Raw genomic sequence first — 25,650 nt, forward strand, 5'->3', positions numbered from 1 at the left:
AATTTCACCTATTGCCCAAAAACAAATGAAAAATTGCAAATAAAATTTAGGTCTCTCTGTGTTTTCATTTCTTTTAATGTTTATCCTGCATATTAACTTAGAGTTCTGGAACTGGCAATTTTGTACTTCAGACCTCTCAAAGTATTATCTTACTTAGCTATAACTTCTTTAGAGGAAAAGAAAAAAAAATTCTAAGCTTTGTATTTTAAAAAATCAAAAATACGGAGTTCAAATGATATAAAACAATATGGAGAAAAGACTACACTAAAGACAGTGTGAATTATCCTAAAACTAATGAGAATTAAACAAAACTAAAATCAGTTAAAAGTGTCTCTGGTAAAGATCCTGCACAGCACCAAATTTATTAATCAGGCTAAATTCCTCAGCAAAAGTCAACAATGTTAAAATGTTCCATCTCATACTAATACCAACAAAGTCAAGCTCCTTATTTTTCTCCTTCCTAGCTTGCTGGCTTCTACAAAATATGTACGTATTTCAATGAAAAATTTTTCCTCAAAATAATTATTTAAATGAATTATCCCATGATTGCTTCCCCCAATTCTTTTAAAAAAAATCCACTTTAATTCTAAGCACAGCATGCATGTAGCAAAGTCCCAACTGTGGTTAGAGAGTATTTATCTGCATATATCAAGTAGTATAAAGCTTCTCCTCTGCCACTCTCCCCTTCCCCACCTAAAAACCCACATTCAGCTAGTCTCCAACTCTTCCTGCTACCCACATCCATGCTGTACAAAATTAAGCAGCCTGTCTCACCCAAACTAGATCCTTGTGACATGCTCTAATTCTCATTACCAGGATTACACTTACAGGATATTAATAAATAATTCACAAAAGCCATTCCCAACCTCCCCACTCCAGCTCCCAAATATTATAGTAAATCATGCACCTTTCACCACTTTTTTTCTATTGATAAACTAAAGCTATTCAAATGTAGTACTTCATCTACCATGTTCTTCAATCACTGAAACATGTTTTTTCCCCTTTAGAATCAGTTCAATGTATATATTTCAAAATGGAAATATAAAAAACTACAAATACATTTTAAGGCCGAATACAAACATATTTAGAATATACATATATGCTTTTTTTTTTTTTTGCAGTACATGGGCCTCTCACTGTTGTGGCCTCTCCCGTTGCAGAGCACAAGCTCTGGACACGCAGGCTCAGCGGCCATGGCTCACGGGCCTAGCCGCTCCGCAGCATGTGGGATCCTCCCAGACCAGGGCACGAACCCGTGTCCCCTGCATCGGCAGGCGGACTCTCAACCACTGCGCCACCAGGGAAGCCCATATGTGCATTTTTGTTAATTTAGCAAGTACTTATGCAAAAACAATTATTTGCAAGATCATATAGTAAAACTATGCTTTGGTGACTGATGAACACGGTAGATCAAGTATTTCAAATGGTCTAACGTATGTGTAATTGGAATCCTACAAAAGAGGAAAAGGTGGGGAAAAAGCTTTCTGAAGAAATAAATGTTTTACAAAATCTGTGTAGCTCACAGATTCATGAAACTCTGTATACCCCAAATACAAAAACAATACATAAATGGATCCAAAAAAAACAGATGACAAAATTGTAGACAAGACAGTTAAAGTAACTATTATAAATATGATAGAGGAATTAAAGAAAAACACCTAACAAAAGAAGGAGAAAAACGGAAGACAGAAAAAAGAACCAAAAGAAATTCTAGAGCTAAAAAATGCAAGATCTGAAATGAAATATTCCCTGGGTGGATATAACAACTAATTCTAATTTACATACGAAAATAAGAATATTAAAGAAGATCCGTGGGATAAAGGAAAATGATACTAGAGGGAAACTGAAGAGCACCAAAAGTTATAAATATGAGGGAACGACTTTTTCTTTGCCGTTTAATTTCTTTAAAATACAACAGACTGCTGGTCATCCCCGTTTGGAATTCTTATTAATCAGTATGTCCAGAATTGAATTCATTAGATGTTCACTCAACTATTCATGCCTTGAATAACTCTTGAATCCATCCCACTTTTCTTTGGCCCCATAGTCATTACCCAAATTACTACAGCAGTAACCTCCAGTCTTTCTTTCCTCCAATTTATTCTCCACACTGCAGCCACCAAGATCTTCCATAAAGATGAAAGAAAGAGGGACTTCCCTGGCGGCACAGTGGTTAAGAATCTGCCCGCTTGGGCTTCCCTGGTGGCGCAGTGGTTGAGAGTCCGCCTGCCGATGTAGGGGACACGGGTTCGTGCCCCGGTCTGGGAAGATCCCACATGCCGCAGAGCGGCTGGGCCCGTGAGCCATGGCCGCTGAGCCTGCGCGTCCGGAGCCTGTGCTCCACAACAGGAGACGCCACAACAGTGAGAGGCCCGCGTACCGAGAAAAAAAAAAAGAATCTGCCCGCCAATGCAGGGGACATGGGTTCAAGCCCTGGTCTGGGAAGATCCCACATGCCATGGAGCAACTAAGCTCGTGCACCACAACTACTGAGCCTGCGCTCTAGAATCTGCAAGCCACAACTACTGAGCCTGCATGCCACAACTACTGAATCCCATGGGCCTAGAGCCTGTGCTCCAAAACAAGAGAAGCCACCGCCATGAGAAGCCAGTGCACCAGAACGAAGAGTAGCCCCCACTCGCTGCAACTAGAGAAAGCCTGCATGCAGTTACGAAGACCCAACACAGCCAAAAAATTAATTTATTTATAAAAATAAATAACTAAATAAAATAAAATGCCAAAAAAAGATGAAAGAAAGAGAGGGAAGAAGGGAGGGAGGAAATAAGTAGATATACCACGCAAACACTAATTATAAGAAAACCAGAATGGCTATATTAATATCAGAAAAATCAGACTTCAAAACAACAAACAGTAACAGGAGAAAAAGAGACATTTCACAATGATAAAAGGGTCAATTTATAAGGAAAACATAATTTAAAAAGTGGCTATGCCCCTAATACCAGAGCTTCAAAATACTTGAAGCAAAAACTAGCAGAACTGAAGATCCTCAAACTGAACCAGTCAAATTGAAGTAACAAGTCTGCTATAGCTTCTATGTATTAACTGAAAACACTGGGCAGAATATAAAAAGTAACTACCTTAAGATTGTTTTTGCTGTTGTTGTTTTTAATTTTTAAATTTTATTTTATTTATTTTTGGCTGCATTGGGTCTCTGTTGCTGTGTGCAGGTTTTCTCTAGCTGCAGTGAGTGGGGGCTACTCTTCGTTGTGGTGCAGGCTACTCTTCGTTGTGGTGCACTGGCTTCTCATGGCGGTGGCTTCTCTTGTTGCAGAGCACAGGCTCTAGGCGTGTGGGCTTCAGTAGTTGTGGCTCGCAGGCTCAGTAGTTGTGGTTCACGGGCTCTAGAGAGCAGGCTCAGTAGTTGTGGTGCACGGGCTTAGCCGCTCCACGGCATGTGGGGTCTTCCAGAACCAGGGCTCGAACCCGTGTCCCCTGCACTGGCAGGCGGATTCTTAACCACTGCGCCACCAGGGAGGCCCAGGATTGTTTTTGTTTAAAAAGCAAATAACAACAGACAGATTGGAGAGAGGTCAAAACTTGAAGAACTACCAGTATAGTACTGAATTCCATTTTACATTTTTTCATCCTTTATATCCCACATTTGACCTAAGGGCAGCCCAAGTTGCAGAACTGTGCAGTGAGCAACAAAACTGTGAGAGAAATCCAATTTTTCTGGCCAAAGGACAGAAAAAAAGAGTCCCTGTAAACCAGAGAACTTTGGGGAATTATAACTTTTTTTTTCTCTCTCTTTTTTCTCTCCCAGTTCTACCACAAGGCCAGCCCCAGTGTTGGAGCTGCACCACTATGTGGGAAGTGGGGCTGGGGGGAAAGGATGGAGTGCCGTAGCATATGCAACTCAAAGAAAAGGAACCTCTCAGTGGTTAGAACACCCAAACAAAGGGGCTTGGCTCTTGTGGTTCAAAAAGGAAAAGGAAACCTTTGCTATTTTTTTTCTTTTCTCTCACCACTCTGTCCTGAAGTGAGAAACCTGTCTTTCTACTCAAGAGAAGAAGGAAAATGGGCCCCAAGAAGCCAGAGAGTATGGAGGAAATCCTGAGGAGGTGAGTTGGAGAAGGTAATCCCCTAATTTTGTGTATGAACTAACACAAGTCTTGGGTTCACCACCATGCTATACATGTGTGGAACAGACCAAAGAAGCATAGCAAAGGTTTTGGAATTGATTGACTTTGGAACCAGAAAGCAAGAGAGAACTTGCCACCTGGATGTAACCAAGTGGACTGCCTGCTCAAATAAAACAAAATCAACATTCTTCAGAGGATTTTATCTGGAAACAGAATCTCAAAACGTAAGTTTCAGAAAGTATGGAAAACAATTCAGTTACTCAACTAACAAAAAAAAACAAAAAACAAAAATAGAAAAAGGTGACCAATTGTCAAGGGAAAAGCAATCAACAGATACAAATCACAAAATGATACAGTTGCTGGAATTATCAAAGACTTTAAAATTGGTATTATAACCATGCTCTATGACATAAAGGTGAACAAACCTGGAATGAGTGAAAATATTAAAATCCGTGGCGGAGGAACAGAAAATGTAAAAAGGTGAATTTAAGACCAGAAAAATAGAATATTAAAAATTCACTGGATGGGCTCAAAAGAAAGGAGATAACAGAATAGTGAGCCAGTAAACTGGAATACAGATCAACAGAAATTTTCTAAACTAAAGAAGGGAGAAAAGAAAAAGATTGGAAAACAATGAAAAGTGCCTTAGGAATTGCAGGACAATATGAAAATATCTAATAGTTTTGTTGTCTGAGTCACGGGAAAAGAAAAAGACTACGCACAAAAAAATTTTCTAAAAAATGTCTGAAAAATTCCTAAATTTCATAAAAGATATAAATTTACAGATTCAAGAATCTCAGTGAACACCAACAAAGATAAATTCAAAGAAAACCACACCCATATAATCAAACTGCTGGAAAACAAAAATATTGAAAGTAGACAAATAGCATGCTACAAATAAGGGAACAATAAGTGATTCAAATGACTGCAGATTTCTCATCAGAAATAACAGAGAAGAGAAGACAGCAGGACAACATCTTTAGAGTATTCAAAGAACATTGCTCCATAGAAATTCAGGGGTTAGGTATGTCAATGGAGGTAAAGGGCCTACACCCTGACCCATGCCCTTTGTTTTGTGTGTGTTTTTTTTTTTGGCTGAGCCACACGCTATGCAGGATCTTGGTTCCCTGACCAGGGATCACACCGTGCCCCCTGCAGTGGAAGCATGGAGTCTTAACCACTGGACCACCAAGGAAGTCCCCCCATGCCCATTTTAAGTGATATGTTATCATTACTGGGCTTTGACCTAAAACTGTATGTGATTTTATTCTGAGGTTCAAGATTTCCAAGACTATTGATGATGATAAACATTTTATTTGGTACTTACTTTGTGCCAGGCATTTTACAAAATACTTTATATGGGTGGTATCATTTAAACTTCTAAATCCCTATGAAACAGGTTCATTTTATCTATTTTACAGATGAGATAACTGATCATTAGAGAAGTTGAATAACTTGCCCAAGCCACAGACAGAGCCTGGATTCAAATCTAAATCTGAACTCCAGATATCATGTCTTAGCCTCTATGAAAGGTCAAAAATAGAATGAATTAAAATCAAAATGAAATTTATTCTGCCCTCAATTACAGAGTACCAGCTCTTCAAGGGAAGGAACTGTTCTATCCTCTTTTTATTCCCAACACTTATAACAAGTGTCTAAAAGACTAGACACTCAATATATGCCAAATGAATTAATCAGTAAATAAATGAAATTTTTTAGAGCTAGTGGTCCTTTTATCAACCAATTAATGGCAAATACACATCATCTCTGGGTACCACTTAGATCCTATCTCATCCACAATTAAATGTATCATAACTGCAGCTTTCATGTAGACAAAACTCATGACTAGTGGAAATCCGAAGTTAAGCAGGCAAATAGCAAATTATTTTTAGCAAGGCAACACTTTTAGATCTCGTAAAATCACACATCGATGTAAGAAATTCATATCCTCCTAAATATAAATTCAGTCCTATCCAAGTCATACTTTTCAATTCCATCATCCCTTCCTTAGTAGAAAGATGCAAATAACAAAGAGCATGAGAGAGAAGACTCATCTATGTATCCACACAGTATTTCAGTACATTACAGTAAATTAGTAGATTCCCTGTAGAGGTGAATCCAAGTAGCCAGGACATACGATCACCAAATGACAAAAACCAACAAGTTATCATGATGTTTAAACAAAAGCCCTTATCTATCTAATTTTATCACCGGCAAATTACAAATCTTTAATATTCACTTTAGCCCATTAAAATCTAGATACTTTCCAGACAGTTCCTTACCTTTGAAGTTATGTGTCATTTTAATCGACCACAACAATTCTGTTAACAAAAACTGCAACTATGAAGAGGCAGCTAAAATGCCTTCTCATAGTTCTTTCAGGCTGCTATATAACAAAATACCACATGGGTGGCTTATAAACAACAGACATTTATTTCTCACAGCTCTGGATGCTAGGAAGTCCAAGACTGAGGCTCTGGCAGATTTGGTGTCTCATGAGAGCTCACTTTCTAAACAGCATCTTTTCACTGTGTCCTCACACTGTAGAAGGCACAAGCTAGCTCTCTGGAGTCTGTTTTAGAAGGACATAATCCCAATTATGAGGGCTTTGCCCTCATAACCTAATCACCTCCCAAAGGCCTGACGTCCTAATACCATCACCTTGGGGGCTAGCATTTCAATATATTAATTTTGGGGAGAACACAAAACATATATAACTAGAAAAGAATGCTTTTTAAAACTTACTTGTAAAGCAAAGTGGAAATTCTTATCCACTGAGATCTTCAGGGAAAGATACATTTTTTTAAAAATGCATTTAATATAATGGGTGTTGAAAACACAAAAGTACATTATACATGGTCCCTCCCTATCAAATATGCTCAGAAATAAGAATATTATCTAGGCCATTGCAAAGGACAACTGATTCCAATAACCCATCAGATCTATCAATACATGAGAAGATAAAGGTATTTCTTCCTTTTAATTAATATATTAACCAAAAAAATAACTATAGGAATGTTGATGTCAGTATGCTTTGGGTTTGGGGGGAAGGCTAGAGATTTAAGAAATTCAAAAGATAAAGAAAAGCACAACGAAAAATATAATCTCTCATGTTCCCTCAATCAAGAACTACAAAAATTAATATTTTGTAAGGCTTATTTCCAATCTTGTGTACACACACACACACACACACACACACACACACACATAAAGTCCCCTTGAACTTAAATCTAGCCATGAATATGAATATACACTGAAATCTATGAGTCTTTATAATGAAACATTAAACTAGGGGCACTTTGGGGGACCCCCAACACATGGCAAATATCTTCTCTGAGCCTCATTTAGCCATATTTATTATGGCACTTTTCTCATTCAGATTTAAGCTTTTATGTATTAAAATGCAAGTAGCTTTTCCTTTATGATTTGGCCTTTCCTACCCTGACAATCACAAAAATATTCTCATTATTTTCTTCTTAAAGGTTCATTTTTCCCATTTAAATATTTGATTCACTAGGAATAAATTTGGGGAACAGTGTAAGGTAGGGCCACCGTGTCTCCACTGTGTAGCACTTTGGCCTATATCTACACTTAACCTACATGAACATTCAGAAATGGATCATGAGTGCCTTACATCAATCAGGATGATCTCATCTCCTCTGTTAGAATGACTTACTGAGAAGTTTGAATATAACCAAGGCCTACACGTATCGGTTCATATCATTCCCCTGACTACTAGAAATGGTTCAGTTGGTCCAATCAGAATAAAACTCACAACTTTTGTTCAATGGGTAAAAGATCAGAGCCTTTCTCTCGGTCACCAGACATGAACAAATCACCTAGCCTTACTTATCAATTTCTGTAGCTACCTACTTTGTGACCACAAAGGAAGCCAGTTGAGGAGAAAGATGACATGGAGAAGTTCAAAGGTGAGCAGTTTACAAAGAAATACTATCAGAGCCCAGATCAAACCACACCTCCAGTGTTTAAACCAGCTGAAGTAGGAGTTGGGTTGGGTTTGGTTTGGCTTTTCCTTCATCCAAAACCATTTTGACTTACAAGCTGGTATTCCTACTATAAATCTTATTCATGCACGTACATATTATTTATTACACTGTAATAAATACTTTTACAGTATTATTACACTGATGGAGTTGATATGCTATTTTACTTAGAATTTTCACAAATTGGAATTTGAAATAACTAGTCAAACTGAGTACGAAGTCACATTATATGAAAGAATGTGTCCATTACACTGTTCTTTGATACCCAAGAATTTATTCATTTGTTCAGTAAGTATTTGTTGAGGGCCTACTATATGCCAAGTACTAAGGGTAAAATGAATACCCAGACATAGAGCCAGTTCTCAGAGAACACTGAGACTGATTTTACAGGTGGAGATACAAACAGAAACATAAGAACCAAAGTGGGAACTGAAAAGCTGCTGGCCTTGATCTTAGAAAATGAAGCTAATAAAATTTTCTAATATTCATCTTAAAATTTTCATTATCACTTTATCCCATTTCTATTATAGTTTCTAAGAGTTCAATACAGTACCTGTATTCGACGGATCCAAAATTAATTGAAGAGATGGCTTATTTATTTGGCTGGCCACATCTCCAAATGAATGGTCTGAAATCTCACTGGAACTCGGACAATCAACAAGAAAGCTGCTTTGCCCTTTCTCAGAATCTCTCAAAATCTCTTCCATGGCTTTTTCCAGTTGTTCATCACCATTAGAAACTATCTACAGACAAAGCAAGACAATTCATTTCAATCATAACGTGGTTCTGGAACTTAATGAAAATATTTCATTTCTAGAAGAAATTTAAACAATCTAAATATTTAAATTTAAATATAGTTACTGAATACCAAGAATTTATACAGCTGTACCTAATTTCATTATATATATACAAAATCCTGAGTTATAAACTCAACTAAATTAGAGGATTATTAGTATCAGAAAAGGATTCTTCAGAAACAAACCAGGCAGTTTCCAACTATATCTGATCTAAGATCTTATTTACAGATATTTTCTTTTTCTCTTTTAGAAACGTATTCTAAAAACTGGGTAAACCTAAATTTATGTGTTTTAAAGAGGAAAATGGATACATTTAAATAGATAACATGTAGCATTGATATCATTTAAAAGGTCATATTTTTTGCTATCAGAGCATAAACATATTTCTGACTCCTTTAAACATTTTCCTTGAGCTGTCAAGGAGTATTGCTAATTTCCTTACACTTAAGTTGACTCATCTTTTTCTTAAAAGCAAGTGAGACACAAAGCCTAAGTAAATAAATGCCTTAAACACATTAATATGAAAATACAGAGTTAAATGAATTTAAATAGCTGTTTATTTAAATACAGATATTTGAATAAATTTAAAGAACTCCATTGATTAATAAAATTATAAATATATATATCCTCAACATAATGTAAAATGAGTACATAATAATTTAATTTTTATAAAATTTTATTAGATTGATTTTATTAGATTAACATACCTTTGATATAATTAATATTAAAGTCATAAATAATATACAGCATTTTTGGCTAATTTCTCTCTTCCTATTTCTAGAGGGTGGTTATGCAATTCCCATACATGTATACCTGGGTTTGTTTGGTTCTTTTTTAGTTAGGAAAGGCAACATAAAAATGAAAAAGGACCACATCCAAATAAAAACTCAACTGCTAAAATTATAAAACATATACTTCAAAAATATTCAGACAAGTGTTAAATCACATACTTGAATGTTACCAGCTGACTTAAAACATAAAAATCATAAAGAAAAGTCTCTCAAGTGAAAATAATACATAACTACATATTTATATAATTAATTTTTAAAACCCAGCAGCAGTAAGAGAGACAAAATTATCCAGATAAATTAAATTTATGTAAGGTTTAACCATTAAGTCTAACTTGCCAATTATCCTTTCTCTTCTTTTTTCCCTCCTATTCCTTCTTTCTGAATTATAAATTAAAAGATAAAAAACCGAAAGCAAAAACTTTAAAAATACACAAACCAAATAATTAGCCTCTGGATAAATCAAACACTGATTCTAGTCTCGAGGTCAGTACTCAAGAAAAACCTTTGGATTTTATATATCTCCTAAGTTTCACCTAGTTAAAAATAATAATAATAATTTAAAATAATATCATTTGTAGAAAAGGGAAAAATACCTTCAGTTCAGGTTTTTCATCATCTTTTGTAGAAGTATCATCTGCATGCTGAGGAACCAAAACAAATTCTTCACTGTTCAGTGTAGTCACAGAATCCGATGACCCACTAATCTTCTGTAATGAAGCTCTGACCTCCATTTCAGTGCTGCAAACCTCTCTTCCCACATCCACCTGGTCAAAATCACAAGGAGTAAGAACAAAAATTAGTGAATAAAAACATGAACTATTAAGTACCTGATCAATCTTTGGCCTTTAAAATTGGTTCATGCAAGGAAGAATTCTGCTGGCTCGATAATTATCTCAAAACTAGGGAGGCTACCTTCTTGGGCTGGGCCACATAATGGAAATGTACCCTGAGTTTCCAAGCTAAAAGAACCATATTGTTCCCTGAAAAACAACACAAACCTGACCATATCTCAACTAAAAGTATTTACTACTATTTGGCACTCTACATATTTCTCCTAGAAATACTTTTTGTTCTTTTTAAAAAATAGAAAAATAAATAATAAATAAATAAGCTAGACATATCTACAAATTCATACACAAACAAAAATACATTCACTGAAATTACTTTATAACTAAACCTAAATGTCTGCAAAAACTTATCTCCTCAAGACTAAGTATTGTACCTTAAAATATTTTTTCTGTGTCACTTAAGTTGACTGATTAACATAGAATTCAACACCCTAAGCCAGGTATCTTTTCTTTTCCAGACATGTAGCCACTTATCTACAGGAGGCAAAAAAAGCAGGGGAGGTGAGGGGAGCAAAGCTTTCACATTGCATTCATGCAGCAGTAATCAAATACAGTGTGATTCTGTTTTCTGGATAGATCTCTACTTTACACCATAGAAACCCAACATTCTCTATCACTTCCAGAAATTCAAATATTCACACAACTAATTTTAACTGAACATGTACACTATATAACAGTCAGTGTACTCACAACTGTGGTTACATGAGCAAATAAGGCAAACAAGTTGCCTCCTCTCGTGGAGCTTACGTCTAGTGAGGAAACAAGCAAGTAAGGTAATCCCAAATCATTCTCAGGCTATGAAGAAAATACAACAAGCCTAATGTAACAAAGAGTAGCTGTAACGAATACACGGACAACTTTAAGTAAGGTGGTAGGAAAGGACTCTCTGAAAGGGAAATATTTGAGCTGAAACCTGGAAGATAAAAAAGAACTGTATATTAACCAATCTGCTCAGTGACCAAAGGGGTAATGTGACAGAGAGGTAGGACAAGTAGACCAGTGCTGAAGAACGCAGGACCTTGTAACCAAGGTAAGTCTGCTTCAAGCCAAAAATTCCTCCAGAAGTGTTCTTTTTCTCTTTCTAATTAGGTTATTTTGTTCACTGCCTCATATAAATATGGCTGCAATATCTCATTTTGCCATTAGGTGACACTAACACCATTACTCTCAGAAAAAAAAAATTAATAATAACTTCCCCCTTCAAGCTACACTTTAAAAAATTACCTCCTAACGTTATCAAAAACCAAAGTTTCTAATAATATCAAAACAAAGAATAATTACTGCATGCTCCAAGGCCGGTGTAATTAGCTAGCCTTCATTTATTTGTTAGGCATATAAACATCCTTCCTTTTTAAAACCCTTCAAGCACATTCATCTGTCCTCTAAAGGTTTTTCTCATTTTGCATATTATATGTTTCTGAAAATGCAGTATGTGTTAGAAGCCATGTTTTTACCCTTCAGGCTACCCCATGAATCCTTGATTGCCAAGACATCACATATTCCAGGTGTTCTTTCTGTGGCCAATCCTCCAAATCTTTCTCAGTTGCCACTCCTCTACTTGACCTCTAAATGTTGGAAATTCCCCAAGTTCAAGTCCCGAGCGTTTTTTTTCTGATTCCTTGCCACACATGCTAAGTAATATCTCTCATTGCCATGGATTTAAATAGCATCTATAAGCTGAAAGTCTCCCAAATTTCTATCCTAACCCAAACGTCTCCTCTAAACTCCTGATTTGGAATCCAACTCTTTATTTGATGTTTCCATGTGGAATTCTTATCAGTATCTTAAAATGTGACCCACATGGAATTCCTAATGTCCCCTCCAAAGCTGCTCCTTGTTCAGATTTCCCATTTCAGTAAAGAACACCACCTTCCACCAAGTTGCTCAAACAAAAAATCTGGTTATCATCCTTGATGCATCTCTACTTCTTCATTCCTCTCATTACCAAGTTATGTCAGCCCCACTTCCAAAATAAATCCCACATCTATCCCCATCTTTCTCCACATCCACTTTACCAACCTAATCTAAGCTATGATCTCATCTACTATAAAAGTCTCCTAACCCATCTCCTACCTCCAGTCTTCTCCCTAATCTATTCTTCACAGAACAGCCAAAGAAATCTTTTGGAAAGTAATGTGGATTACATTAAAACTCCAGACTAAAATCTTTTCACTAAAATTCAAATAAAATCCAAACTCCTTGCCAGGACTTAAAGGCCTGACACACCCTTGCCTCTGTCACTTATCATTACAGCTCTTTAGTCATAGAAAGTTTTTTCCCACTTTAGGGTCTTAGCTCTTATCTCCTACCTTCATATGGCTGACTCCTACAGGTATCAGCTTTGTTTCGTCCACTCAACAAATATTTAATGAGTCCCTACTATGTGACAGAAACTGTAATGGGAACTGCAGACTAAATGATTAGTGAGATGAACGTAGGCCCAGTCTTCTTAGAACTAACATTCTTATGGATGTGATAAATAATACAGAAGAAAATTAACTAGGATCACATACTGGAAAAGACGATGAGAAGGGGCAGGGAACAATATGGATTCAGTTGACATTTGGATTTAATAAGAATAAGCAAATCATGGAAAGAATTAGGGAGAAAGAACTTCAAGTAGAAGAAATTGCAAATACAAAAGCCATGATGTAAGAAAAGGTTTACTGAGGAACAGAAAGGAGGCTATAATAGCTACATAACAATGAGTATGGGGGTAAGAATACAGTTGTCCCTCAGTATCCATGGAGAATTGGTTCTAGGAACCACCACAGACACCAAAATCCACAGATGCTCAAGTACCATAGCTGGCCCTCTATATCCTTGATTCCTCACCTGTGGCTTCAACCAACCACAGATTGTGTAGTATTATAGTATTTATTGAAAAAAATCTGTGTATAAGCAGACCCAGACAGTTCAAACCCATGTTGTTCAAAGGTCAACTCTAGTTAGTGTGAGATGAAATATAGACAGGAAAGGCAGAGAAGCCTGAGGCCACCCCTGATGTCAAGGCTATCTAAATATACTCCCTCCCCAATCCCAACTCTGTTTTGTTCACCAGGGAATATCCCATTCCTACATTAGTGTCTAGTACATAGTAGATATTTAACAAATGTGTTGAAAAAAATGTTAAAAGCTCCAATCAGGGTAAAGTTCTCACAACTACCAAATGTGGAGCCAGTATTCAAACTAGGTAGTCTGACTTCAGAGTACATGCTCTAAAGCACTACATTATACTGTCTCTTAAAGTCTCCTCATCTGTTCTTGAGATCCAGGGTTGGTATCAATAGAACATCACTCTGCGTACTGAACTTTCCCCACACCTCTCCTTCAAAACTTATCTATCTCTTCAACCAAAACATTCTTCTTAGATAAGTGATATTTACACTTATAGTTAATTCTGAATTAGCATGTGAATGAATACTAATGGTTGCTCAATTCAAATAAGATGTCCATTTATAATAGAGGTTTTCTTTAGCCCAAGAGAATGTCAGATATTCTGCCATGCTAACAAGAAAACTATTAGTTTACCATATGTAATTTTGTGACCTCTCCAGAACACAGCTCACCACTTCTCATTCTACTCAAAATTAAGACAGCTCTCATACAACCATAAAAACTCTGCCTTGAAGGGCCTTATGGATACTTTTAGAAGTTTACCTAATACTACTTTATTGGACTGAAGATTGCTTTGAACCTCAATATAGAGATGACATGTTTATCAAATTTGCACACAAACACAAAATCTGAAAATGCGAAGTCATACTTTAAAATATTTCCACAGGCAAGTAATAAGATTTAAATATGGAAAGAACAAAAAGCAATTTAGAGACGGCTTAAAGATGGCGGAAGAGTAAGACGCAGAGATCTCCTTCCTCCTCACAGAGACATCAGAAATACATCTACACGTGGAACTTCTCCTATAGAACACCCACCGAACGCTGGCAGAAGACCTCAGACCTCCCCAAAGGCAAGAAACTCCCCACATATCTGGGTAGGGCAAAAGAAAAAAGAATAAACAGGGACAAAAGAATAGGGACGGGACCTACGCCAGTGGGAGGGAGCCGTGAAGGAGGAAAGACTCCCACACACTAGAGGCCCCTTCGCGGGCGGAGACTGCGGGCGCCGGAGGGGGAAGCTCCGGAGCCGCAGAGGACAGCTCAGCCACAGGGGTGCGGAGGGCAAAGCGGAGAGATTCCCGCACAGAGGATCGGTGCCGACCGGCACTCACCAGCCCGAGAGCTTGTCTGCTCGCCTGCCGGGGCGGGCGGGGCCGGGAGCTGAGGCTCGGGCTTCAGTCGGATCCCAGGGAAAGGTCTGGAGTTGGCAGAGTGAAGACAGCTTGAAGGGGGCTAGTGCGCCACGGCTGGCCGGGAGGGAGTTCGGGAGAAGTCTGGAGCTGCAGAAGAGGCAAGAGACCTTTTCCTCCCTCTTTGCTGCCTGGGCGCGAGGAGAGGGGATTAAGTGCGCCGCTTGAAGGAGCCCCAGGGGCGGGCGCGGAGCTGCCGAAGAGACAAGAGACTTTTTCTTGCCTCTTTGCTTCCTCGGGTGTGAGGTGAGGGGATTAAGAGCACCGTGTAGAGGAACTCCAGAAACGGGCGCGAGCCGCGTCTGTCGGCACGGACAGTAGAGACGGGTGTCGGACGCTAAGGTTGCTGCTGCCACCACCAAGAAGCCTGTGTGCGAGTGCAGGTCACTCTCCACACCGGCCCTCCCGGGAGCCCGTGTGGCCCGCCACTGCCGGGGTCCCGGGATCCAGGGACAGCTTCCCTGGGAGAACGCACGGCGCGCCTTGGGCCTGTGCAGCGTCACGTCGGCCTCTGCCGCCGCGGACTCGCCCCACCCCCGTGCCACTCCCTCCCCCCAGCCTGAGTGAGCTGGAGCCCCCGAATCAACTGCTCCTTTAACATCGTCCTGTCTGAGCGAAGGGCAGTCGCACTCGGACAACCTACACGCAGAGGCGGGACCAAGTCCAAAGCTGAACCCCAGGAGCTGTGTGAACAGAGAGGAGAGGGGGAGGTCTCTCCCAGCAGCCTCAGAAGCGGCGGATTAAAGCTCCACAATCAACTTTAAGTGCCCTGCAGCTGTTGAAAACCTGAATAGACAACGAATCATCCCAAGTTGAGGAGGTGGACTTTGGGAGCAAGGTATACTATTATTTTCCCTTTTTTTTTCTTTTTGTGAGTGTGTATGTGTGTGCTGCTGTGTGAGATTTTGTCTGTATAGCTTTGCTTTCACCATTTGTCCTAGGGTTAGACCGACCCATTTTTCTGTTTTTTTGTTGTTGTTGTTTTTTGGTTTTTTTTTAAAAGGAAATTTTTCTTCTTAATAATTATTTTTTATTTTAATAACTATACTTTATACTACTCTGTCTTCTCCCTTTCTTTCTTCCTTTCTTCCTTCCTTTCTTCCCTCCTTCCCTCCTTTCTCCTTTCCTTCCCCCCTTCTTTCCTCCCTTCCTCTCTTCCTTCCTCCCTTTCTTCCTCTGCACCTTCCTTCCTTCCTTTCTTGCTTCCTTCCTTCATTTCTTCCTTCCTTTCTTCCTTCCTTCCCTCCCTCCCTCCTTCCTTCCTTTTCTTTCCTTTCTATTTATTCTACCTTTTATTTTGAGCCGTGTGGATTAAAGGTTCTTGGCGCCCCAGCCAGGCACCAGGGCGGTGTCCCTGAGGTGGGAGAACCAACCTCAAGACACTAGTCCACAAGAGACCTCCCAGCTCCACGTAATATCAGATGGCGAAAATCTCCCAGAGATCTCCATCTCAACACCAAGACCCAGCTTCAATCAAGGACCAGCAAAGAACAGTGCTGGACACCCTATCCCCAACAAAGAGCAAGACAGGTCTACAGCCCCATCCATTAGCAGAGAGGCTGCCTAAAATCATAATAAGGTAACCAACATCCCCAAACACACCACCAGACGAGGACCTGCCCATCAGAAAGACAAGATCCAGCCTCATCCACCAGAACAGAGGCACTAGTCCCCCCAACCAGGGAATCTACTCAACCCACTGAACCAACCTTAGCCACTGGGGACAGCCACCAAAAACAACAGGAACTACAAACCTGCAGCGTGCAAAAAGGATACCCCAAACACAGTAAGATAAGCGAAATGAGAAGACAGAAAAACACACAACAGATGAAGGAGCACGATAAAAACACACCAGACCTAACAGATGAAGAGGTAATAGCCAATCTACCTGAAAGAGAATTTAGAATAATGATGGTGAAGATGATGCAAAATCTTGGAAATAAAATAGACAATTTGCAAGAAACAGTTAACAGGGACCTAGAAGAAATAAAGAGGAAGCAAGAAACGATGAGCAACACAATAAATGAAATTAAAAATACTCTCGATGGGATCAATAGCAGAATAACTGAGGCAGAAGGACAGATAAGTGACCTGGAAGATAAAATAGTGGAAATAACTACTGCAGAGCAGAAGAAAGAAAAAAGAATGAAAAGAACTGAGGACAGTCTCAGAGACCTCTGGGACAACATTAAACGCACCAACATTCGAATTATAGGGGTCCCAGAAGAAGAAGAGAAAAAGAAAGGGACTGAGAAAATATTTGAAGAGATTATAGTTGAAAACTTCCCTAATATAGGAAAGGAAATAATCAATCAAGTCCAGGAAGCACAGAGAGTTCCATACAGGATAAACCCAAAGAGAAACACGCCAAGACACATAATAATCAAACTGTCAAAAATTAAATACAAAGAAAACATATTAAAAGCAGCAAGGGAAAAACAACAAATAACACACAAGGGAATCCCCATAAGGCTAACATCTGATCTTTCAGCAGAAACTCTACAAGCCAGAAGGGAGTGGCAGGACATATTTAAAGTGATGAAGGAAAAAAACCTACAACCAAGATGACTCTACCCAGCAAGGATCTCATTCAGATTTGATGGAGAAATTAAAACCTTTACAGACAAGCAAAAGCTGAGAGAGTTCAGCACCACCAAACCAGCTCTACAACAAATCCTAAAGGAACTTCTCTAGGCAAGAAACACAAGAGAAGGAAAAGACCTACAAGAACAACCCGAAACAATTAAGTAAATGGTAATAGGAACATACATATCGATAATTACCTTAAATGTAAATGGATTAAATGCTCCCACCAAAAGACACAGACTGGCTGAATGGATACAAAAACAAGACCTGTATATATGCTGTCTACAAGAGACCCACTTCAGACCTAGGGACACATACAGACTGAAAGTAAGGGGATGGAAAAAGATATTCCATGCAAATGGAAATCAGAAGAAAGCTGGAGTAGCAATTCTCATATCAGACAAAATAGACTTTAAAATAAAGACTATTACAAGAGACAAAGAAGGACACTACATAATGATCAAGGGATCGATCCATGAAGAAGATATAACAATTGTAAATATTTATGCACCCAACATAGGAGCACCTCAATACATAAGGCAAATACTAACAGCCTTAAAAGGGGAAATCGACAGTAACACAATTATAATGGGGGACTTTAACACCCCACTTTCACCAATGGACAGATCATCCAAAATGAAAACAAATAAGGAAACACAAGCTTTAAATGATACATTACACAAGATGGACTTAATTGATATTTATAGGACATTCCATCCAAAAACAACAGAATACACATTTTTCTCAAGTGCTCATGGAACATTCTCCAGGATGGATCATATATTGGGTCACAAATCTAGCCTTGGCAAATTTAAGAAAATTGAAATCGTATCAAGTATCTTTTCCGACCACAACGCTATGAGACTAGATATCAATTACAGGAAAAGATCTGTAAAAAATACAAACACATGGAGGCTAAACAATACACTACTTAATAACGAAGTGATCACTGAAGAAATCAAAGAGGAAATCAAAAAATACTTAGAAACAAATGACAATGGAGACACAACGACCCAGAACCTATGGGATACAGCAAAAGCAGTTCTAAGAGGCAAGTTTATAGCAATACAATCATACCTTAAGAAACAGGAAACATCTCAAATAAACAACCTAACTTTGCACTTAAAGCAATTAGAGAAAGAAGAACAAAAAAACCCCAAATTTAGCAGAAGGAAAGAAATCATAAAGATCAGATCAGAAATAAATGAAAAAGAAGTGAAGGAAACAATAGCAAAGATCAATAAAACTAAAAGCTGGTTCTTTGAAAAGATAAATAAAATTGATAAACCATTAGCCAGACTCATCAAGAATAAAAGGGAGAAGACTCAAATCAATAGAATTAGAAATGAAAAAGGAGATGTAACAACTGACACTGCAGAAATACAAAGGATTATTAGAGATTACTACAAGCAACTGTATGCCAATAAAATGGACAACCTGGAAGAAATGGACAAATTCTTAGAAATGCACAACCTGCCGAGACTGAACCAGGAAGAAATAGAAAATTTGAACAGACCAATCACAAGCACTGAAATTGAAACTGTGATTAAAAATCTTCCAGCAAACAAAAGCCCAGGACCAGATGGCTTCACAGGCGAATTCTATCAAACATTTAGAGAAGAGCTAACACCTATCCTTCTCAAACTCTTCCAACAGATAGCAGAGGGAGGAACACTCCCAAACTCATTCTATGAGGCCAACATCACCCTGATACCAAAACCAGACAAAGACGTCACAAAGAAAGAAAACTACAGGCCAATATCACTGATGAACATAGATGCAAAAATCCTCAACAAAATATTAGCAAACAGAATCCAACAGCACATTAAAAGGATCATACACCATGATCAAGTGGGGTTTATCCCAGGAATGCAAGGATTCTTCAATATATGCAAATCAATCAACGTGATACACCATATCAACAAACTGAAGGAGAAAAAACATATGATCATCTCAATAGATGCAGAGAAAGCTTTTGACAAAATTCAACACTCATTTATGATAAAAACCATGCAGAAAGTAGGCATATAGGGAAGTTTCCTCAACATAATAAAGGCCATATATGACAAACCCACAGCTAGCATCGTTCTCAATGGTGAAAAACTGAAACCATTTCCACTAAGATCAGGAACAAGACAAGGTTGCCCACTCTCACCACTCTTATTCAACATAGTTTTGGAAGTTCTAGCCACAGCAATCAGAGAAGAAAAAGAAATAAAAGGAATCCAAATAGGAAAAGAAGAAGTAAAGCTGTCACTGTTTGCAGATGACATGATACTATACATAGAGAATCCTAAGGATGCTACCAGAAAACTACTAGAGCTAATCAATGAATTTGGTAAAGTTGCAGGATACAAAATTAATGCACAGACATCTCTGGCATTCTTATACACTAATGATGAAAAATCTGAGAGTGAAATTAAGAAAACACTCCCATTTACCATTGCAACAAAACGAATAAAATATCTAGGAATAAACCTACCTAAGGAGACAAAAGACTTGTATGCAGAAAACTATAAGACACTTATGAAAGAAATTAAAGATGATACAAATAGGTGGAGAAATATACCATGTTCTTGGATTGGAAGAATCAACATTGTGAAAATGACTATACTACCCAAAGCAATCTACAGATTCAATGCAATCCCTATCAAATTACCACTGGCATTTTTTACAGAACTAGAACAAAAAATTTCACAATTTGTATGGAAACACAAAAGACCCCGAATAGCCAAAGCAATCTTGAGAACGAGAAATGGAGCTGGAGGAATTAGGCTCCCTGACTTCAGACTCTACTACAAGGCTACAGTAATCAAGACAATATGGTACTGGCACAAAAACAGAAATATAGATCAATGGAACAGGATAGAGAGCCCAGAGATAAACCCATACACATATGGTCCCCTTATCTTTGATAAAGGAGGGAAGGATATACAGTGGAGAAAAGACAGCCTCTTCAATAAGTGGTGCTGGGAAAACTGGACAGCTACATGTAAAAGTATGAAATTAGAACACTCCCTAACACCACACACAAAAATAAACTCAAAATGGGTTAAAGACCTAAATGTAAGGCCAGACACTATCAAACTCTTAGAGGAAAACATAGGCAGAACACTATATGACATATATCACAGCAAGATCCTTTTTGACCCATCTCCTAGAGAAATGGAAATAAAAACACAAATAAACAAATGGGACCTAATGAAACTTAAAAGCTTTTGCACAGCAAAGGATACCATAAACAAGACCAAAAGACAACCCTCAGAATGGGAGAAAATATTTGCAAATGAAGCAACTGACAAAGGATTAATTTCCAAAATTTATAAGCAACTCATGCAGCTCAATACCAATAAACAAACAACCCAATCCAAAAATGGGCAGAAGAACTAAATAGACATTTCTCCCAAGAAGATATACAGATTGCTAGCAAACACATGAAAGAATGCTCAACCTCATTAATCATTAGAGAAATGCAAATCAAAACTACAATGAGATATCATCTCACACCGGTCAGATTGGCCATCATCAAAAACTCTAGAAACAATAAATGCTGGAGAGGGTGTGGAGAAAAGGGAACCCTCTTGCACTGCTGGTGGGAATGTAAATTGATACAGCCGCTATGGAGAACAGTATGGAGGTTCCTTAAAAAACTACAAATAGAACTACCATACGACCCAGCAATCCCACTACTGGGCATATACCCTGAGAAAACCATAATTCAGAAAGACTCATGTACCAAAATGTTCATTGCAGCTCTATTTACAATAGCCAGGACATGGAAGCAACCTAAGTGTCCATCAACAGATGAATGGATAAAGAAGATGTGGCACATATATACAATGGAATATTACTCAGCCATAAAAAGAAATGAAACTGAGTTATTTATAATGAGGTGGATGGACCTGGAGTCTGTCATTCAGAATGAAGTAAGTCAGAAGGAGAAAAACAAATACCGTATGCTAACACATATATATGGACTCTAAGGGAAAAAAATGTCATGAAGAGATTAGTGGTAGGACGGGAATAAAACACAGACTTACTCGAGCATGGACTTGAGGATATGGGGAGGGGGAAGGGTGGGCTGAGACGAAGTGAGAGAGTGGCAGGGACATATACACACTATCAAATGTAAATTAGATAGCTAGTGGGAAGCTGCTGCATAGCACAGGGAGATCACCTCTGTGCTTTGTGACCACCTAGAGGGGTGGGATAGGGAGGGTGGGAGAGAGGGTGATGCAAGAGGGAAGAGATATGGGAACATATGTATATGTATAACTGATTCAGTTTGTTGTAAAGGAAAAACTAACACACTATTGTAAAACAATTATACTCCAATAAAGATGTTAAAAAAAATATATGGAAAGAATAGTCTTTTCAATAAAGGGTATTGGGACAATTAGATATCCACATGCAAAAGAATGAAGTTGGACCCCAACCTCACACCATACACAAAACTTAAATCAAAATGGATCACAGACCTAAATATAAGAACTAAAACTATAAAACTGTTAGAAGAAAACATAGGAGTAAATCTTCATGTCCTTGGGTTAAGAATGGTTTCTGATATGACATCAAAAGCACAAGTGGCAAAAGAAAAAAGTAGTTAAACTGGACTACGCCAAAACTTAAAATGTGCTGAAAATGATACCATGAAGATAGTAAAAATAAAATCCACAGGATGAGAAAATATTTGCAAGTCATATATCTGATGAGGGTCTAGTATCCAGATTATATGAGGAACTCTTACAAGTCATTAATAAAAAGACAAGTAATTCAACTTTTGGTATTAGCTAAAGAGCCTGGAAGTCATCACTCCCTTCCCTACAACAAGAAAAGGTTGGACAAACTGAAAATCAATAGCTTTTCTTGGATCCATCAGAGAACTGAGGTCACAGGACAAACTGCCATTCCAAATTGGGGGGCAAGCAAGAGAGAGACAGCAACTGAGATGTTTACCTGCAGCAGAAGCTGCTGGAGCCATAAACTGGAAGAAACACTTAAATGATAATTTTGACAAATTGCTGGAAGCTAAGTGTGGAATTTGGGTGTGAGAGGGGAGAGTGGGTTGTGGAAAGGTGGCTTCAAATTTTTTGCATATTTAGTTGGTACTTAATAATAAGTAATAATAAAGAAATTTCCAAAATTCAAAAAAAAGAGAAAGCTGGAATAACTATATTGATTTTAGACAAAGCAGACTTCAGAACTAGAAAGATGATCAGAGATAAAGAGGGGTATTATATAATAATAAGAGGGTCAATTTTCCAAGAAAACACAAGAAACTGAAATGAGTATCCACCTAAGAACAGAGAATTAAAGTACTTGAGGCAAAAACTGATAGAACTAAAAGGAGAAACAGACAAATCCACTATTATACTTGGAGACTTCAACACCCCTATCTGAGATTGACAGATCAAGCAGGCAGAAAATTAACAAAGATATAGATGACCTGAATAGCACTATCAGTCAACTTGATCTAATTGACGTTTACAAAATACTAATCTAACAAGAAAAGAATATACTTTCTCACAGAGAACAGTCACCAAGGGAGACCATATTCTGGGCCATAAAACATACCTTGGTAAATTTTTAAAAATTAAAACCGTATAAATATTGTCAAACCATAGTAGAATTAAGCTAGAATCTGTAACAGATAGCTTGGAAATTCCCAAATATTTGGAAATGAAATGACACTTCTAAATAATCATGAGTCAAAGAAGATGACTCAGGAAAATTTTTAAATACTTTGAACTAAATAAAAATGAAAATACAGTTTATCAAAGGTTGTGGGATGCAGTGAAAGCAGTACTTAGAAATATGTTGCATTGAATGCATATACTAGGAAAGAAAAAAACACCTAAAATTATTTTAAAAAACGTATGCTTCCTTAGGAACCTTAGGAAACTAAAAAAAAAAAAGAGAGCATATTAAAAGAAAGAAAAAATATAACAGAAATCAATGAAATTGAAACAAGAAAATACCAAAAATTAAAAAATCAAAACCAAAAGATAGTTCTTTAAAAAGATAAATAAAATTGATAAATAGTCTAGCCAGGCTAAGCAAGAAAAAGAGAATACACAAATTACCAATATAAAAAATGAAAGAAGGTCATCACTACCAATCCCCTGGACATTAACAGGATAATAAAGGAATACTACAAGCAATTCTATGCCCACAAATTTGGTGACTTAGATGAACACGACCAGTCCCTTGAAAGACATAAAGTACCAAACTTCACACCAGGAAAAATAGATAACCTGAATAGCTCTATACTTTTAAATAAATTTAACCAACAATAATTAATAAGCTTCCAAAAAAGAAAGTACCAGACACCGATGGCTTCACTGGTTAATTCCACCAAATATTTAAGGAATAAATAGTATCAATTCTCCGTAATCTCTTCCAGAAAACAGGAGAGGAAATACTTCCTAACTCATTCTATGAGGCCAGCATTACCCTAATACCAAAACCAGATTACAAGAAAACTATATACAAAATATTATAAAATCATCTCCAACAATGTATAAAAAGAATTATACCCCAGGGATGCAAGACTGACTCAAAAATTAATCAATGTAATCAAACATCAATAAGCTAAAGTAAAATCATGATCATGTCAATTGATGCAGAAAATGCATTTGACAAAATGCAACACCCATTCATTATAAAAACTCTCAGTAAACTAGCAATTGATGGAACTTCCTCAACTTGGTAAAGAATATCTACAAAAAAACCTATAGCTAACATTATACTTAATTGTGAGAGACTGAAGAGACTGGACACTTTCCCTTAAGACTCGGAACCACACAATGATGCCCCTCTCTCACCTGTGATTCAATATCATAAGAAATAAAGGTTATAAAGATTGAAAAGGAAGAAATAAAACTGTCTTTATTCACAGATTACATAATTATCTATGCAGAAAATCCCACAGAATCTACCAAAAAAAACCTTAGATACAAGGGCAACACACAAAAGCCAATCTCTTCCCCACATACAAACAATAAACAATGGGAAATTTAGTGGGTTTTTTTCTTTTTCTTTTTTTTTTTTTTGTGGTACGCAGGCCTCTCACTGTTGTGGCCTCTCCCGTTGCGGAGCACAGGCTCCGGAAGCACACGCTCAGCGGCCATGGCTCACGGACCCAGCCGCTCCACGGCATGTGGGATCTTCCCAGACCGGGGCACAAACCCGTGTCCCCTGCATCGGCAGGCAGACTCGCAACCTCTGCACCACCAGGGAAGCCCAGAAATTTTAGGTTTTTTTTTTTAAAGCAACAGCATTTACAATAGCACCAAAAAATGAAATATTTATGTAAAAATCTAACAAAATATCTATAGGATCTATTTGTAAGTAGAAATCTACAAAACACTAATGAAAGAAATTAAAGAAGATCTAAATAGATGGAGAGATACTCAACATTCACAGATTGGAAAACTCAATACTGCTAAGAATGTCGATTCTTTCCAATTTCAGTACTTAGATTCAAAAAATTACTTGTTGAGACTGAATAAACAGACTGAGCACTCAACTACAAGCTAAACTATCTACACAAGAACAGGGACCATGTCTATTTTTATTTTATTCACCAACACATCCCCAGCACAGTGCCTACACACAGTATGGGCTCAATAAACAAGTCAATTATTTTGGACATAGCAGGCTGGACTCCTGCATCAGGTAGGAAGTTGTACTGAATGGATTCTAAAGGCACTTAATCTTAAGATTCTCATTCTATGTGATGTGTAGAAGAATTCCATTCCAACAAGTCAATTCAAAATATAACCTAAGTCTATGATTACGCAGAATGCTAAGCAAAATGTTACTTTCTCTTTATATATGGGGATCTGCTATTACATCAAATCAAAAGAAATAGCAGTTGAAAAATTTTCAGGAGTCTTTTAAATAACATGGAGCTCACTGTTCTGTGAACTCAAGACTAATACATCCATTTCAACTCAGCATGTAAAACAGAGCAGCGCACAAAAGCAAAGCTGCTTTTAAAAGCATTTTGTTCAAAGTCTGCCCTATTATAACCCAAAAATTATAATGTAAAATCTGACAAAGGATTTTTATGTTTCTTCAGGCACAGAAGAAGAAAAAAAACACCAATACTGGGAACTACAGTCTAGGCATAAACATTTTTATTTTTACAGCATTTTAACAGTATATGAGAATAAGGAAACTAAGCAGTGCTCCAGAAAATCTGATAAAT

At 37.6% G+C, this 25,650-nt stretch overlaps 1 protein-coding gene across 3 annotated transcripts in view; it reads right to left on the bottom strand.

The window, feature by feature from the left end:
• RABGAP1L (RAB GTPase activating protein 1 like) overlaps window positions 1-25,650 on the bottom strand; it is a 742,996-nt gene that overhangs the window by 652,079 nt on the left and 65,267 nt on the right. For all 3 annotated transcript variants that reach the window (XM_067031217.1, XM_059046250.2, XM_059046252.2), the window contains exons 2-3: window positions 10,289-10,459; window positions 8,661-8,850 (exon numbers count right to left, since the gene is read on the bottom strand). In XM_067031217.1, coding sequence (XP_066887318.1) covers window positions 8,661-8,850; window positions 10,289-10,426 — 328 coding nt within the window. In that variant the 5' untranslated portion in view covers window positions 10,427-10,459. The remainder of the gene's footprint in view (window positions 1-8,660; window positions 8,851-10,288; window positions 10,460-25,650) is intronic.

The sequence above is a fragment of the Kogia breviceps genome, chromosome 1 (genome assembly GCF_026419965.1).
Source record: "Kogia breviceps isolate mKogBre1 chromosome 1, mKogBre1 haplotype 1, whole genome shotgun sequence".
In the NCBI taxonomy this organism is placed as follows: Eukaryota; Metazoa; Chordata; class Mammalia; order Artiodactyla; family Physeteridae; genus Kogia; species Kogia breviceps.